The sequence below is a fragment of the Gopherus evgoodei genome, chromosome 1 (genome assembly GCF_007399415.2).
Source record: "Gopherus evgoodei ecotype Sinaloan lineage chromosome 1, rGopEvg1_v1.p, whole genome shotgun sequence".
In the NCBI taxonomy this organism is placed as follows: domain Eukaryota; kingdom Metazoa; phylum Chordata; order Testudines; family Testudinidae; genus Gopherus; species Gopherus evgoodei.
Genome location: NC_044322.1, coordinates 225,031,964 through 225,049,624, shown reverse-complemented (window position 1 = coordinate 225,049,624; position 17,661 = coordinate 225,031,964). Strand labels below are relative to the sequence as shown.

The 17,661-nt window shown below is 47.5% G+C and overlaps 1 protein-coding gene and 1 long non-coding RNA gene across 2 annotated transcripts in view; one reads left to right on the top strand and one right to left on the bottom strand.

The window, feature by feature from the left end:
- Positions 1–8,360, top strand: part of LOC115637082 (alpha-2-macroglobulin-like protein 1) — a 34,229-nt gene extending 25,869 nt beyond the window's left edge. Inside the window, exons 22-31 of the mRNA XM_030537936.1 lie at positions 189–263; positions 814–976; positions 2,474–2,688; positions 2,992–3,207; positions 4,402–4,526; positions 5,084–5,174; positions 5,657–5,725; positions 6,728–6,830; positions 6,921–6,962; positions 7,891–8,360. Coding sequence (XP_030393796.1) covers positions 189–263; positions 814–976; positions 2,474–2,688; positions 2,992–3,207; positions 4,402–4,526; positions 5,084–5,174; positions 5,657–5,725; positions 6,728–6,830; positions 6,921–6,961 — 1,098 coding nt within the window. The 3' untranslated portion in view covers position 6,962; positions 7,891–8,360. The remainder of the gene's footprint in view (positions 1–188; positions 264–813; positions 977–2,473; positions 2,689–2,991; positions 3,208–4,401; positions 4,527–5,083; positions 5,175–5,656; positions 5,726–6,727; positions 6,831–6,920; positions 6,963–7,890) is intronic.
- Positions 5,102–7,560, bottom strand: LOC115637087. The gene is made up of 3 exons (XR_003997147.1): positions 7,481–7,560; positions 5,633–5,671; positions 5,102–5,183 (listed from the first exon to the last, which is right to left on the bottom strand). It is a non-coding gene; the product is annotated as an uncharacterized LOC115637087 (long non-coding RNA).
- Positions 8,361–17,661: the final 9,301 nt, after the last annotated feature.

Sequence of the window (17,661 nt, the reverse complement as noted above, 5' to 3'; positions counted from 1 at the left end):
CGCGCAGAACTCCACAGCCAGCCATGGGGCTTGACTCAGCTCGGCTTCCTTGACACTTCCTCCTTCTCTGCCCTTGCAGGGATCAGTTCTGGGGAGGGAGGGGATTCAGGGGAGATAGAGGGGGAGGTCACTGATCCCCATCCTGCTTGAGCTCCTCTTCTAGCTCTGGGTGTTTGTGCTTCTTGCAGGGCGGCTTGGATGGGGAGGTGCCCCTGGCTGCCTACATCACTGCAGCACATCTGGAGATAGGGGAGGCATTGAATGTGAGTATTAAGGCCCTTCCTTGTGCCACTCCTGCTCTCTGGACACCTTGAGTCCTGCAGAGCTCAGTGCCAGCACTTCACTTGCCTGCCTGCCTTGCTGGGGTGGGCATGGGCAAGGCACTCCTGTGGGGAGGAGCTCACACCTGCAGTCAAGAGGAAGGCACTGCTGGGGTAGAGAGAGAAGTCCAACCACTCCACAGGGAGGGCACTGCTGGGGACAGCTTACAGTGCCCCATGGGGAGCACATCACTGGGAGGGAGCTCACGTGGATGGAGTCCTGTTGCTTGTAATCACACTAACATCCCAGTACAGTCCCAGCGGTGGTATGAGGCATCGACCCGGAATTTGGTGGCTATTTGTGGAGGGGCACCCATGTGTTCTCAGGCAAAGCAATGTGAGGATCATCCCAAGTGCCAGCATGTGCCCTTGCATATAAACCCATGTGCACTTGTTCCTCTGTGTGTCAGCCTGCCTGTGTGTATGTACCTCCACACGTGTATGATTGTATGTCTGTGCAGCAATTGCCTATGTGTGCTTTCTCCCTCCACAGAGCACTGTGGTGAACAAGGCCTTGAGCTGCCTCACTAGTGCCCTCCCCAACATTACCAGCACCTACACGCAGGCACTGCTGGCCTACGCCTTCGCTCTGGCCCACGACACCCGGCGCACACAGGAGCTGCTTGCTAAACTAGACCAAAAGGCCATCAGAACAGGTACCAGGACTGCACAGCATTGATTGACACACAGAGATGGGGCATGCCAGGGAGAATGTGATAGATCAGAACATGTGTCTTGCACCCCAACTCCTCCCACCCCTGGCCTATGTCTGGGCCGCACAACCTAGGCTGTGACTGGACATTATGGGCCAGATCTTTGAAAGAGCCCAGCTCCCATTTATGCACCAAAGCATTTGACCAAATTTTCAAAAGCACCCAGTCTGTTGGGAGCTGAGGTCTTTGAAAATCTGTCCACAAGCATCACAATGGGAGAGTCATAGATCTGGCTGGATGCGCCCTTCTGAGCCACCTACCGAACTGCTGTGAGGGGAATCCAAGCCTCAGGGTCACTGGGTCCCCAGGTCATTGTAAGCTTACTGAGCCTGAATAGGAAAGTAAAGATCATAAAAACAATAAACATCTTAAACTATAATGGCCGTCACTTTCTGTAATGTCTCACCCTTCCCTTAGCAGTCCTTAGAGACCATCAGTGGCCAGGAAGGAAGGCAGGGTGTCACCTGACTCAGGCAGGCTGTTACATGGTGGGCGACCTCTCTCCCTCATGGAGTCAGCTTCTGTGTGACCTTGCCCTCTCTTGCCCCACATTTCCCCTTCCAATCTGGCTCCCTCTGTTTCTGTGTGTCTCACTATGTCTTTGCTCTGTCTTTTGGGTAACTTTCTAGTGCTCCTGCCTTCCTACCTGCATTCAGGAGGGAAAGCTAAACCTGATTTTCTAAGGACGCAGCTGCTTTTAAACTTAATCTATGTGCGGTCTAAGTAATCCCCACTGTCCCTGTCTGCTGCATACCTGAACAGGTCCTGTCAGCAGTTGTAGATCCATATACATATAGGTATTCATGATGCAGCAGTATTTCATAATACAACTTCACAATATCAAGCAGAATTCGTAAATTGTACAGATATATTCCCAATTTGTCACAGGGAAGTGCTGGGCTCTTTTGAGAATAAACCCCTATTTAGGTACCTAAATAGAAGCTGAGTTCTTTGAAAATCTGGTCCTGTGTGTCTAAGTCTGTGATATGCCATGCAGAGGAACTGAGTGGGGAACAAGAATCATATTCGTTACTCGTCTGTGTGGCTGCTTGGGGGGCATTTATCTGGCAGCCTGGGTGGCCGTCCACCTTGCACTCTGGGTAGTGGCCAGAGGCTCTGCGTAGCTAGGAGGTATTTATCTCTTGTGTATGTAGTTTTGGTGTATTTACCTAGTAGTGTGTGTAACTGCAGGTACTTGATGTGCAAGGTGTTTACCTAGGAATCTTGGTCCTTCTGGTGTAATATGCAATGATGTTTTTTTTCACACAGTAACCCTGGTAGCTGAGAGGTATTTTCCCAATGTTCTGTGCCACCCCAGGGCACCTCTATGGGAACTAAAGTGAAGGGTTTGACTGAGTGGGTCACATTTACACCACAGTAACTCTTAACCCATCCAAGATCTGAGGATTTTACTCTCCTGTTTTATTCCCCCTTTCCCAGGAGGGCAGATTCACTGGAGCCAGGCCCCCTCCCAGTCACCCAGTGCTGGTGTGTGGTCCCAACCCCAGTCGATGGACGTGGAGCTGACGGCCTACGTGCTCCTGGCCGTGCTCTCCAAGCTGAGCGTCACTGGGGCTGACATTGCCATAGCCTCTGGCATTGTGGCCTGGCTCATCAAGCAGCAAAATGCCTATGGTGGCTTTGCCTCCACACAGGTAACACAGGGGGAGGTGATGGGCCATGATCCCACTGAAGAGAGAGTCTCTGCGCTGTGGCTGTGGGAATATGACAGTTATTAGTGCTCTGGAGTGTGAATGCTTCTGGGTGCAGGAACTGGGAGGATGAATCCTGGAGCTAATGCCCTGGAGTGCAGGGGTGCACTGAAGGGATGAATCCTGATTTCAGTGCCCTCAATTGCTGAGATCCCACTGTTCTGAGCGTTTCACACTTCTAGGTTCAAAGAGCACCCCTTTCTGTCTCACATACAAACAGCGAGGTGACTGTGTCTCTCTCTCCAGGACACGGTGGTTGCCCTGCAGGGTTTGGCCAAATACGCGGCCCTGACGTACAATGAGAAGGGGGACGTGGAGGTGATAGTGAAGTCCAAGGGGAGCTTTGAGAGGAAGTTCCAGGTCACCCACAAGAACCGGCTGCTGCTGCAGCAAGCAGCGCTGACGGAAATCCCCGGGGAGTTCTCAGTGCAGGCCCAGGGCAGTGGCTGCATCTATGCCCAGGTGAGATGCACCTTCTTTGGGAAGGCACATAGTCCCCATGGGTGCCCCTGTGCAGGGCTTCATCAGCAAAACACATTTTCATGGTCAAAGAGAGCCATTTCCCTTGCTTACTCAGCAGCCCGGTCCCAGGTCATGCTCAGGCACATGGAGTCCTCACTAACAGTAGCTTTCCTTACCATCCCTTTCCCCACTGCTGTACCCCTGCCCCTCAAGGGTGATCTTGTGACAAAATGTGGGTAAACATAAAGATGGCTGGTCTCACACTGCTCCCAGGGTGCTAGAGGAACTGGAGATTGTGTGTAGGTGTGCTGTTTGCCCCTAGTGGAGAAGAACCCTAGTCCCAGCTATACTGGATGAGATCCCCTATAGCTCCTTGCCTAGAGGCCTGTGTTCCTGAGACTGAAACAGCAGAGTTCTAGCCCAGCTCCCCATGTGTGGTTTATGTAGTTGTTGTGTCTGGGGTTTAAGGATCTGAGTAGTAACTAGAGCCAGTGGAAGAGCATGAAATGTGAGTAGGGAATCCAAGTGATGAGTTGGGTTCACTCTGATCTATGAGGACTTACTAGTGAGTATATTGGCAGCTACTGGGTATTAGTAAAAATGGTGCAAATCTTGTTAGCTTTAAAAAGCATGTTGATAAATAGGAGCAGATTCAGAAAAGAGCTACAAGAACGGCCTGTGGCCTAGAAAGCCTTCCTTTGCCGTGAAAGACTAAAGAAGCTCAATCTGTTTAGTTTATCCGAGAGAGGGCTAAGAGGTGACTTCATCACAGTCCACAGGTACCCATGTGGGCAGCAGATGTCTGATAGTAGAGGGCTCTTCTATCTAGCAGACAAAAATATAACAAGATGCAATGGCTAGAAGCTGAATCTAGTCAAATTCACTTTAGAAACCAGGTGCAAATTTTTACCAGTGAGGGTGATTAACCATTGGAACAATTTATCAAGGGGTGGGATGGATTCTTTCAATCCAGACTGGCTGTCTTTCTCAAAAACATGCTCTAGCTCAAACAGCAGATATGGCCTTGCTATAGCAATTACTGGGTGAGGTTCTATGGCCTGTGTCATGCAGGATGTCAGATGAGATGGTCATAATAGCCCCTCCTGGCCCTAAATTCTAGGAATCTACTGAATCTTTATCTCCAAATGATCCAACTAAAAAGTCTCTGTAGCAGCCTGTTTCTCTCCTCTGCAGACGATACTGAGGTACAATGAGCCTCCCCCACAGCTCTCTGTGACCTTCTCTGTGCGCATCACGACACAGCTGATCGACTGCACCAAGGGAAACATGCGCATTGTCACCATCCACATCCATGTCAGGTGACCTCAGGATTTCCCCTGTGTATACACCGCTGACCAGGGACGGAGCCCCTGCCTGGAGCAGATCAGGGCGTGTCAGAGAGCTGGTTGGGTTTAGAGGCTTGAAGGGAGGGAGAGACTACACATTTTGCAGAGGAAGGAAGGGGTGGAGGGCGAATTAGGCAGCTGTGAGGGAAGAGGGAGGAAGGAACCAGGTGCTTTTGGGAGGGGCTGTAACCATGAAGTGTGGTTGGAGTTGACTTGTTTGTTGGTAGAGGGACGGCAAGGAGGGAAAGGTGCCCCTTTAACATCCTCCTAGAGACAAAAGGGTGTGGGGAGATACAGAGAGGGGAATTGCTCAGGGAGTCACAGGAAGACTACGTCTGTTCAGAGCAGGGAAACCATCTTAAACACTCTCCTACAGCAAGCGTGTATGCCAAGGAACTGTACAGGGCCTAGTGCTTGCATGAGGAGGAAGGAAGGGGTAGGGAGGAGGTGGAGGAAGATTTATAGCCTCATTTAGCCCCTGCTCACGGGGTCTTTGACCATCTGCATCCTTCCTCTCTCCCCGTGCCCAGCTACATCGGGAGCAGAGTCACTTCCAACATGGTGATCATGGAGGTTTCCCTATTGTCCGGATTCAGCCTGGCTTCGGGCTCCCGCACATCAGTAAGGCACCTGGGGAGCAGAATGGGGGCATGGTGAAAGGGCCTCATCCAGTCAGTGCTGGTGGGATCCATACTTAGCCAGAGAGAGGAGGCAGGTTCCACAGACGGGTTCCTGGGCTCCACCCTGAATGATGATGTCACCCCCTGTCTCCCTCGGACATTTAAACCCCAAAGCTGGCTGTAGAACCTCAGACACATGCCTTGAGAAGGAGCCCAGTCCCAGTGACCCATACTAATCCCTGTCCCTCATCTCACAGGAGCTGAGTGACTATGTGGTGAGATCAGCCCTAATGAGGGGTGAGAGCTCTGATGAGGGCCTGGCTAGGGGAGGGGTAATAAGAGCTCACCTGCTTTCTGGCTACAGAGATTGCCGGCAGGGAGGCTGCTCATGGCCTGAGGGGGAACATTTCAATAGGAATTCTCACCCTCGCCCCCTCAGAGACCCAATTCAGCCATTACCTTTAATCTTCTCTCCTGTCCCAGTTGCAGAGCAGTCCCCTGGTGAGGAAAACGGAGGTGAGCCAGAGTGGTGTATCAATCTACTTGGACCAGGTAGGTCTGATTGAGATCAGGACTGGAATAGCAGGGGGCTGCAGGGCAGGATTGAGGGGCATTGGCAGAGCTGTGTGGGGAACTGTCATAAACAGATAGCTAAGGGTTAATGTCTCTTTCACCTATGAAAGGGTTAACAAACAGTAACCTGAAACACCTGACCAGAGGACCAATCAGGAAAACAATGAATAAACAGCCTTATCCAAAAAGAATACAATTTAACACATTCCAGCAACTACACACATGTAATTACAAAAAAAACAATATAAACCTATTGTCTTACTATCCTTGTACTTACAACTTGGAAACAGAAGATTAGAAAGCCTGGAGATTCCTGTGGTCACTCTCAGAGCCGAGAAAAGAACAGACCAAGAACAAAGGACTCACACCCAAAACTTCCCCCCACCCAGATTTAAAAAAGTCTTGTTTCCTGATTGGTCCTCTGGTCAGGTGTTTCAGGTTACTGTTTGTTAACCTTTTTATAGGTGAAAGAGACATTAACCCTTAGCTATCTGTTTATGACAGGAACCCAGGGCTGGACTAGCAGGGGGCTGCAGGGCAGGACTTAGAGGCATTGGCAGAGCTGTGTGGGGAGCCCAGCACTGGACTAGCAGGGGGCTGCAGGGCAGGATTGAGGGGCATTGGCAGGGCTGTGGGGGGAGCCTAGCACTGGACTAGCAGGGGGCTGCAGGGCAGGATTGAGGTGCATTGGCAGGGCTGTGGGGGGAGCCCAGCACTGGAATAGCAGGGGGCTGCAGGGCAGGACTGAGGGGCATGGGCATAGCTGTGTGGGGATCCCAGGACTGGAAGAGCAGGGGGGCTGCAGGGCAGGACTGATGGGCATTAGTCAAGGCTTTTCATGGATAACCCTATCAGAGCACCTGAGTTCCTGATTCTCATTAAATTTCTGCCCAGACTCCAGCAGAACTAACACAGTCAGTTTTGGAGCCACATTTAGGGAAGTAATATAAAGCCTCTCCTCTCCCTCCCTCCCACCCCCAGCTGACCAATACGACTCAGACATATGCCCTGCAACTGGAACAGGAGATCGAGGTGATCAACCTGAAGCCAGGACACATCAGAGTCTATGACTACTACCAGCCAGGTGGGTTGTTGAGCTGCTGGGGCATTTTGGCTGGCGGGGAGAGGGTGTCTCTGCGCAGGTGTAACTTGGATTCCTTGTCTCCCTGTGCAGAGGAGCAGGCCCTGGCTAATTACAGCGCCATCTGCAGCTGAGGTAGGTGTGAAGTCCATGGACGTGACTCTCTGCTCCCCTCCCTGCCCCCTGTGTGCATCTGGCACTAGCCTTTGTGCCCCTCACACAATGTCCCCCCCAGGTTGGCACGATGGCCCCTCCTGCTGCTAGGAACAGCCCCCAGTGTGTCTGCGCTGGAAATGTCTGCCTTCCCAGCTCTCAGGGGCTCCCTCTCCCTTGTCGTATTGAGCTTTCCAGAGGAGTTTTTAGTGTACTCCCTATGTAACAGGGCATGTTCCTGGGGCAGGCACCACACCAATGACAGCAGTGGGACCTTGCTACCAAGCGTTAGACCTTTGTAATGTGCTCCTCCTGTAATGTGCTCCTCCTGTGCATGGGGGACATCTGGGAGCTTCAGGTAGTGCAGAGCATGGCTGCCCATGTGTTGCGTGGTCATGTCTGACATCAATACTCCGTGATCAACCTGGCTCCAAGTAGTGCTCCCATGTGGAGTTCATGGTGCTAGATCATGGTGCAGAAAGCATTAAATGGTTTGGTACCTGGCACCCAGAGAGCCCCGTTTCTCTTCCTGGGCCATTCTGCTGCAGCTGAGAGAGCAGAGTCATTAGAGCTGGAACTCCTTCAGATTAAATGAGAGGAGTATTCTCATTGTGAGCCCACAGCTCTGGAATTCGCTCCTCACCCCCGAATCTGAATAGCTGAGTTCACCTTCCAGACAAACTGCAAAGCCCACACCCTTTTTTTTGTACTGGCTTGTAGAGGGTTCCTAAGTGGAGGTGGAAGAGAGTGGATGGTGATTTGAGTGGTATAATTTCTTGCTCTCTGTCTCTCTCTGTCCTCAGTATCACCTCTTCAGTCTCACCATCTCGGTCTCCTTTACTCTCATTTTATCTCTGATTCCCTCCCCCCCATAACTGTCTCCTGGGTAATCTCCCCCTCTCTGTTCCAGCAGACAGGGAGGAAGATGTTGGATGGAAATCATGCTCCCAACAGCAGGCCCTGCCCCTGTTTAGCAGGATTCCTGAGCTGTCCTTGCTGGACTGAGGGACAAGGGATGCCCCGACAGCCCCACCTGCAAGGGGCTGGGGCATTGGCACTGGGTGGGTGGGGGATCTCCATGGGCTCCATATTGGATTGGAGGGCTAGGCTCAGGCTAACATTCTTCACCACAGTAGCCGTTTCCTGGTGAATTTTTTATGTCTGATTATTTTTGATCATTTGAATCTGGGAATTTCCTTGAGTCTAAAAAGAATACAAATAAAATGGAAATCACATACCCCAGACACTGCGGTATTTGATTGGGCTCCATAACAAAAGTCATCCCAGAGGAAATTTGTGGGTAATTTGTGAGGCTGACACTACTGGTATGTCCCTGACATTCACTTCTGTTCTCCCAATGATAATTTCATAGAATCATAGGCCAGAAGGGAACCATTGTGATCATCTAGTCTGACCAAGTGTACAACTCAGGCCATAACTTCCCAGAAATAATTCCTGGAGCAGATCTCTTAGAAAAAAACATTCAATCTTGATATGACAATTGTCAGTGATGGAGAATTCACCACAATCCTCGATAAATTGTTCCAATAGTTCATTAATCCCACTGTTAAAAATGTACACCTTATTTCCTGTCTGAATTTGTCTAGCTTCAACTTATAGCCATTGGAACATGTTATACCTTTCTCTGCTAGGCTGAAGAGTCCATTACTGAATATTTGTTCCCCCTGTCGATATTTATAGGCTGTAATTGAGACAACCTTTAATTTTCTCTTTAAGTTTAATAGATTGAGCTTTTTGAGTCTATTTTCTGATCTTTTAGTCATTCTTGTAGCTCTTCTCTGAACCCCCTTCAATTTATCAACAACCATCTTGAATTGTGGGCACCAGAACTCGACACAGTATTCCAGCAGCTGTCTCACCAGCACCAAATATGGAGGTAAAAGAACCTTTCTACTCCTACTTGAGATTTCTGTTTATGCATTCCAGGATCACATTAGCTTTTTTTGCCATCACACTTGGGAGTTCATATTCAGCTGATTTTCTATCACAACCCCCAGATCTTTTTCAGTCACTGTTTCCCAGGACAGAGATCCCCATCCTGTTAATAGGGCCTAAATTCTTTGTTCCTACATGTACACATTTACATTTAGCTGTGTTAAAACACATATTATTTGCTTGCACCCGGTTTACCAAGCAGTCCAGATGGTTCTGAGTCAGTGACCTCTCCTATTCATTATCTACCATTCCCCCAGTTTTTGTGTCATCTGCCAACTTTATCAGTGATGATTTTATGTTGTCTTCCAGATCATTGATAAAAAGATTAAATAGCATAGGGCCAAGAACTAGTCCATGCAAGACCTCACTAGAAACACACCTGCTTGATGATTAATTCCCATTTACAATCACCTTTTGAGATCTATAAGTTAGCCAGTTTTTAATCCATTTAATGTTTGCCATGTTAATTTTATATTGTTCTAGTATTTTAATCAAAATATCATGCAGTACCAAGTCAAATGCCTTATAGAAGTCAAAAATATATTATGTCAACGCTGTTACATGTTTCTGCCAAACTTGTAACTTCAACAAAAAAAGATACCAAGTTAGTAGGACAGAATTTATTTTCCATAAACCCATGTTGATTTACATTAATTAAATCACTCTCCTTTAATTGTTTCTTCATCGAGTCCTGTATAAGTTGCTCCATTATCTTGCCTGGGATTGATGTCAGGCTGACAGGCCTGTAATTATCCGAGTCATCCCATTTACCCTTTTTAAAAATTGGCACAACATTAGATTTTTTTCAGTCCTCTGGAACTTCCCCAGTGGTCTAAGACTTATTGAAAATGAACATGAATGGTTCAGGAAGCTCCTCAGCCAGCTCTTTTAAAACTCTTGGCTACAAGTGATCTGGATCTGCTGATTTAAAATGTCTAAATTTAGTAACTTCTGTTTAATATCTTTCAGAGCCACTAGTGGAATCACTTTATGATGAGACTATATCATCTGTTTTTCCCTAAATACAGAATAGAAATATTTACTGAATACTTCTTCTTTTTCTGCTTTATTATGGATAATTCTACCATTTCCATCTAGTAATGGACTAATACCGTAGTCAGAATTCTTTTTGTTCCTAATATATTTAAAAAACATCTTATTGTCATTAACTCTACTGCCAATAGAGTTCTCCTTTTGTCCCTTTGCTTCACTTATCAGTTTTCTACAATTCTTAACTTCTGGTTTATTTTCATCATTATCAGCTTCCCTTTCTTTCATTTGTTAAATATTATTATTATTTTTTTTTTATAGTTGCCTTCACTTCCTCTCTAAACCAGGTGGGTTTTTAACCAGCATGGCCTTCTTCCTCAATTGTGGGATTGCAACTTTTTGGGCATCTAATAAAGTGTTCTTAAATGATTTCATAATTATCATTCACATTTTTCTAATTAAATTCTTCATCCCAGCTGATTTCCCTAATAATTGTTTTCGTCTTTATGAAATTGGCCCTATTAAAGCATCAAGTATATATATTACTGGTCTGGACTTTATGCTGTTTGCACAGGATAAGTGTGATCAAGTTATGATCATTTGTATCTATGCCTTCAGCATCCTGCTCAATGTAGACTGCAACTGGGAGTACAGTAGAACCTCAAAGATACGAACACCAGAGTTATGTACTGACCGGGAGGGAGATAGGCTGTTTTTACTCCCCTTCCCACGGGAGGGGGACACTGTTTTCACATATACCCACTGGGAGGGGGATAAGCTTGCAAACTCATGCTGGTGCTGAGTAGGAAGCTCAGCTGCTGCTGAAACCTAGCCTGGAGTGTCAGCTGTTGGATCTGGAGCCCAAACTGTGCTTTGTTGGCATTACAAACATTTCAGAGTTATGGACAACCTCCATTCCCAAGGTGACTGTAACTCTGAAGTTCTACTGTATATAGCTTCTGGGTGCCCAGTCCCATTTCTGAGGCAGTGCCCCGCTGATTTTCACTCCTGCATCAGTGCGAGGCTGAATCTGTCCTGTGGTGTCTCCTATGGTCCAGCTGCTCTCATCCCAGCATAAAACAGACAACTGGAGTGAGGGGGAATATTTCACGGGGTGAGTGAGTATAAGAGAGGCTGCATTCTGGTTTCCAAAACTCCCATAGGCTACATGAGCACAGAGGTGAGAGCTCGGGGGGGGGGGGGGGAGGAGGAGTTTGCCATCTGTCCTTCCTTCTCTCATACTCCATATCATAGGCGCTGACTTTTGTTTTTGTCGATGGGTGCTTTTGAAGAGGCGTGTGTACTGGGGGGAGGTGGCTCTGCCAGTTTTGGGAGAGGCTATTTTCAACATATTTATACACCTCTTTCATATTCTAGTTATTGAATATGGTGTCTATCAGTGGTATCTTTACCATTTTAATAATGATTAAATTGTTATGAACTACATAATTAACTTATCATGAATTACAGTATAGTAAAATCATTGCAATCACCTATAAGCTGTCTTCATGAACATCCCAGTTACAGTTTACATCTTGCTGTAGCTTTCTGGATGAAACTGTCAGCAATCTTATTTATATCTAGTTCCCTGGTAGGGTCTTGATGCACATTAAAGACAGCTACATTATTCAATTGTGTCTGTCCCACTACTGACTGGAGATAATTTTTAAGTCTTCTGGTGCTGGAGACTGAGTTTTCCGCAGTTCAGGATGATACCTGTATCACAGTGAGCAGGATTCTTATAAATGTGCTATATGCTGAAAACAGTGCATCCAGAGTGTGATGGATTGAATTACAGAAACCCCCTTGGGGCTGCCAACTGATGTGACAAGACTATTTCTGCCCCTGCTTTCCTGCCCTGGCAGCTTAGGACTTCAGTGTCCTACCTGGTTTGAGCCAGACCCACTAGCCTACTGCAAACCGAGACCCAGGTCTGAACTACATCCCCTAACAGCTGGAGGCTTAATTGAAAGCAGCTGACAGAAGTGTTCCTGTCTTTAACACTTAGATGTCCAACTCCCCATGGGTCCAAACCCCAAATAAATCCGGTTTACCCTGTATAAAACTTATACAGGGTAAACTCATAAATTGTTTGCCCTCTATAACACTGATAGAGAGATATGCACAGCTGTTTGCCCCCCAGGTATTAATACATACTCTGAGTTATTAAGTAAAAAGTGAGTTTATTAAATACAGAAAGTAGGATTTAAGTGGTTCCAAGTAGTGACAAACAGAACAAAGTGAATTACCAAGTAAAATAAAATAGAACACGCAAGTCTATGTCTAAGAAACTGAACACAAATAAAACCTCACCAGTTCCAGTAAGCTTCCTTTTACAGACTAGTCTTCTGCTAGTCTGGGTCCAGCAATCGCTCACACCCCCTGTACTTACTGTCCTTTGTTCCAGTTCCTTTTAGATATCCTTGGGGGTGGAGAGGCTCTGTCTTTAGCCAGCTGAAGACCAAATGCTACTAAGGTTATTTAGAAATCAAGCCTGTACATGGCCAATATTCATAACTTTGAATACAAAAATGATACATGCATACAGATAGGATGAATAGATTCAGTAGATCATAACCTTTACATAGATATGTTACGTGGCATATGTAGCATAGAACATATTCTAGTTATGTCATATATATTCATAAGCATATTTCCATAAAGCCTTATGGGAGGGCGTGGTCACACAGAGTACTGCAAATGAGTCCACGGAGCTCTTTCTTGATGGGTAACAGCTAGTTTAGGCACCATCATTTTGTACGTACAGTTGGGATTATATTTTGCCATGTGCATTACTTTGTATTTAACATTCAATTTCCATCTGCCATTGTGTTGCCCAGTCACCCAATTTTGTGAGATCCCTTCGTAACTCTTTGCAATCGGCTTTGGACTTATAAAATTACTCAAGCTAGTTATCATCTGCACATTTTGCCCCCTTCTGCTTATCCTTTTTCCAGATCATTTATGAATATGTTGAACAGCACTAGGCCCAGTACAAGCCCCTGGGGGACACCACTATTTACTTCTCTCCATTCTGAAAATGGACCATTTATGCCTACTATTTGTTTCTTATCTTTTAACTGGAGTGCCTGGCAATGCTTTCAGGATCATCTAACAATCCTTTTTTAATTTAATGACAAGCCTTTTGTTATAATCACTCTGCCTCTGTTTATATACAAACTCCCTGCCCAAGGGCAGAGGCTGGGAGCAGCACAGAACCTATCACATTCCACACTCAAGCTCCCTCTGGGGCTAGGGTATGTGCTGTGAGCAGAATTCAGGTATGAAACTCGAGAGGAACCTCTATGGCTTGTGGGTGCTGAGCACCTCCTATTTTTCTTGCATGGATGCTTGAGCCCCGGAGCACCCACAGAGTCTATGGCCATGTCTACATCTAAAATTTTGCAGCGCTGGTTGTTACAGCTGTATTAGTACAGCTGTATAGGGCCAGCGCTGCAGAGTGGCCACACTTACAGCAACCAGTGCTGCAAGTGGTGTTAGATGTGGCCACACTGCAGCGCTGTTGGGCGGCTTCAAGGGGGGTTCCGGGAACGCGAGAGCAAACCGGGAAAGGAGACCAGCTTCGCCGCGGTTTGCTGTCGCGTTCCCGGAGCCACCCAGCAAACCGCAGGGAAGGAGACCTGCTTGCTCGGGGTTCCGGGAACGAGAGAGCAAACCGGGAAAGGAGACCAGCTTCGCCGCGGTTTGCTCTCGCGTTCCCGGAGCCACCCAGCAAACCGCAGGGAAGGAGACCTGCTTGCTCGGGGTTCCGGGAACGAGAGAGCAAACCGGGAAAGGAGACCAGCTTCGCCGCGGTTTGCTCTCGCGTTCCCTGAGCCACCCAGCAAACCGCAGGGAAGGAGACCTGCTTGCTCGGGGTTCCGGGAACGAGAGAGCAAACCGGGAAAGGAGACCAGCTTGATTACCAGAGGCTTCCTCCTTCCACGGAGGTCAAGAAAAGCGCTGGTAAGTGTCTACATTGGATTACCAGCGCTGGATCACCAGCGCTGGATCCTCTACACCCGAGACAAAACGGGAGTACGGCCAGCGCTGCAAACAGGGAGTTGCAGCGCTGGTGGTGCCCTGCAGATGTGTACACCTTCAAAGTTGCAGCGCTGTAACTCCCTCACCAGCGCTGCAACTTTCTGATGTAGACAAGCCCTAAGTCTATGCTCCATATCCTTTACCTGAATGGGGCATCTTTCAGCCATCCCTTGGAGTGAATGTCTGTCACTGTGCCATCCTCAGATGGCTGAGGTTTCATCACTTCACAGGATAAGCAGAATTCAGGTAAAAAACGTGAAGGGCAAAACCACAGTGCTGCAGGGAGTAATATGGGTTACTCAGCAAAGGTGCGTTCCTCTCTGAGTCAATGCTGTGGCCACAGCATGAGGCTAAGGAAAGAGATGAGTCAAACCAGATTGGTTTAATTTCTTCCTAACTGACTTGGTCATGTATTGGATTTTGATTACTAGAGCTGAAGGCCAGAAGGGATCACTGTGATCATGTAGTCTGGCCTCCTGCATACACAGGCCAGAGAACCTCACCCAAGGATTCACAGTCTACAGTAACATGGACTATGTTTTACATTTTCCCTGTCCCCTCCTCCGTTGTGTCTTTCACACTGAAAGTATGTTCTCCAGTGTCTTCAGAAAGCATCAGACCTCCATCTGCTTCCCCCCCATCCGTCACTTCACTGTGGAAGAAGGGAAAGAATTGACAAGGATTTGTAGGGGATCTTAATGCATGTCAGTTTGTTAACAAGAGTTAGGCCAGCTATAACCCTAATGACATGAGACTTGTAGAAGCGAGAATTGAGTGAGGCAAGCAGAAAAGAACTGTGTGAGAAGTTATCACGACCTTGCACTGATAATCAAATACGTAGGCTGGCGCCCAGAAGCTGAGAAAAATAAGATAGCAGGATGGCCTATGCATAAACAAAATGCATATGTTGCTCATCATTGTCTGTAATATTGCTTGCTATTGTCTGTAACAAAGGTATAAATGCTTGCTGTAATTGTTTACCTGTTGAGAGACCTGTCCAGGACTGGGGCAACTCTGTGTCCTATGGCACTCCCTCCCTCAATTACAGTTGCTTGAGAAATAATAAAGTATTTGATTTTGCTGCACCCAAACTAAAAGCGAGAACTGAGTTTTTCTCCGACACCACCATATGCAGTTATGACTAGGAGGTCGCATACTTGGTTGCTTATGTAGGCCAAATTGCATACACAACTGTGTCCTTGCCACACTGTGGCTGAGTCCCTGACTCCCCAACTCTAGTCAGACCCCTCTTAATTTTAATTAAAATTAGGACATCAGCAAAGCCTGGTGCTCACTAAAATCAAGCTTTTCCAATGTCACCAAAATCAGTAGAGCTTTGATCAGAATGCAGGGCCCAGGGGCTCGGCACTCTGGATGGATTGGGGGCAAGAAACCTGGCTGGGGGTGTGGCACTCTGGATGGATTGTGGGCAAGAAACGTGGCTGGGGGTGTGGCTGGAGTTAAGGGTAGAGGGTCCTGGCTGAGGTAGTTGCTTGGCTGTGGGGAGGGGCTAGGTGTGGAGGCCTGGCCAGATTGGGAGTGAAGGGCCTACAAGGGGGTGGAGGGGCTGGAGTGGATGGGTGATGGCTGGAGCAACTTCCAGATTCCTAATTTCCACTAAAATTAGGCCCTCAGAGTGCCCATTTGCTGCTGCAAGAAGAGGAAACTAACTTAACACCAAACTAACCCACATCTTAACCCTGAGGTAACTGCTTCACTCCTGTATCCGCAGTGACCAAATGGTGAGATTAGTGGCAATTAGGCTTTCCTGGACTTCTGATCTTCACCAAAATCAACAGGGTTTTGCCCATTGATACCTAAAACATTCCCTGAAATATTGGGATTGACAGATGTGGCCTTCAGAAGTTATTGTGTTACAAACAGGAATGCTGTGGGTGCTGTGCTTTGCAAGCCCAATAAGGGAAGCAGGCCTCTCTGAAGGTTAGAGCAGGGGCTGGGAATCAGGACTCCTGGGTTCTATTGCAGTATTGCTAAGTCTTGCAATTTTTTTCATGACTGGCAGGATTTTGGTTGGGCTGGAGCCAGTCTGGCAATGATGCAGAAGGTTCAGTCTGTTAGCTAATTTGAGCCTTCTGATTGGCTGCCTGCCTCATTTGCCCACCTCATGGAGCAGAACAACCAGTGAAAGCTGCTGCAGGTGGAGCTCTACTCCGCCCCCAGTATAGCAAACAAAAGCTATTCTGGGTTTGTCTACACAGAGACTTATTGAGCAGCAAGCCAGGGTGTGAATCAACAGCACCCTCACCTGCTGACTACTGTTGCTGCATGGACCCTGCCACCACATTCTAAAAGTTCCAGAGTGCGCTCTGATCTGCTGCTGTCTGAAAGACAGCTTGGTGTGCGGCAGACTAGCACAATGTATGTTCATACTCTGGAGGGCCCAGGCACACGGCCATGCCCTCTCACACAAGGGGTGGAGGGAACTAAAGAGCCTAGCAACTCAGGAAAGCCCCACTCCCTCCTTCCTCTTCCTCCTCCCCTTCCTCCTGTGAACAATGCGGACAGGATGGTGCATTTGCACCTCCCCTCTCTGCAGCATAAGCCTAGAAAGGGGCAGAGAGAGGGTGAAGAGCCTCTGCAACCATTCACCCCCACAGTCTGGAAGGGGGAGACGAAATCCTGCTGCAGCCTGCAGGCTAAGGACAGCAGGCTAAATAACCCTAGGAGGAGCAGAGGTGGGGCTCGGGGCTGGATTGTGGGGGTGAGGAACAAACTAATGAGTTGGGGGCTGGAGGAGCGAACTGAGGGGTGGGTAGCTGGGATAATTAATTGCTGGGCAGATGTGGGGATGAGAGCACCTGCAGCAGGAACCAGAATCACCTTATCTGCTATGTTTGGTGTGGTAGGTAACACGAACGGTCACACACACACTGGACATGGGCCAGGGGAGTTCAGCAATCAAGAGACAGACCAGAAAACACAGTACAGACTTTTAAAAATATCTCATTCATTTTTCAGCCAGTCTCATGATTCAGGGGGGGATAGGTCTCATGAGTTTTGATCCCTTGAGGTTGGCGATAGTGGTATTGCTCACTCTATTGCTGACTCACTGTGCCGCTTTGGTTTTCCCCCAGTGAAGTGAGTTTAGTAACACTGGCACTGCCCCATTTGTATAGTGCTTGGATCTCCCAGACTGAACATGGAGCTGGAACACATCAGACTGCTGCTCCTTCCACAGTTAGACATCTGCCCTGGTACTTTGAGTTGAGAATATTGGGAAGAAAATGAGGTGAAGTAAGTGCTTGATCCATTCACTTCTTTACTACCTGCAATTTAACAGTGTTGTTGGATATTTCTTTCTTCTATGTCTCTTGAGATTCTTTCCAAATTTCAACAGCATCAATATTTCTGCAGTTTGTCCAGGGCTATGGAAATAGGTTTCAGTATATTCAGCATATCTTCTACATTTTGCTTTAGTCTGATGTTTGGCTGTGATAGTTCTTTCTTATTTTGTCACCATTGTCTACATAAATTACCAGCAGAGTAGGACAGTTCTTAATAAATAGCTCCAAACAGTCAACTTCTGAATTCCACCATACATTTTGGGGTAGAATTAGTTTGGATCCGCCTGCTCTTTCCAGTGAAGCTGAAGCAAAGTGGTTGTTGTGGAAGTATTTTGCAATTTCAACAACATTTTCCTTTATTCCTCAAGTTATACTTAAGAAGTCTT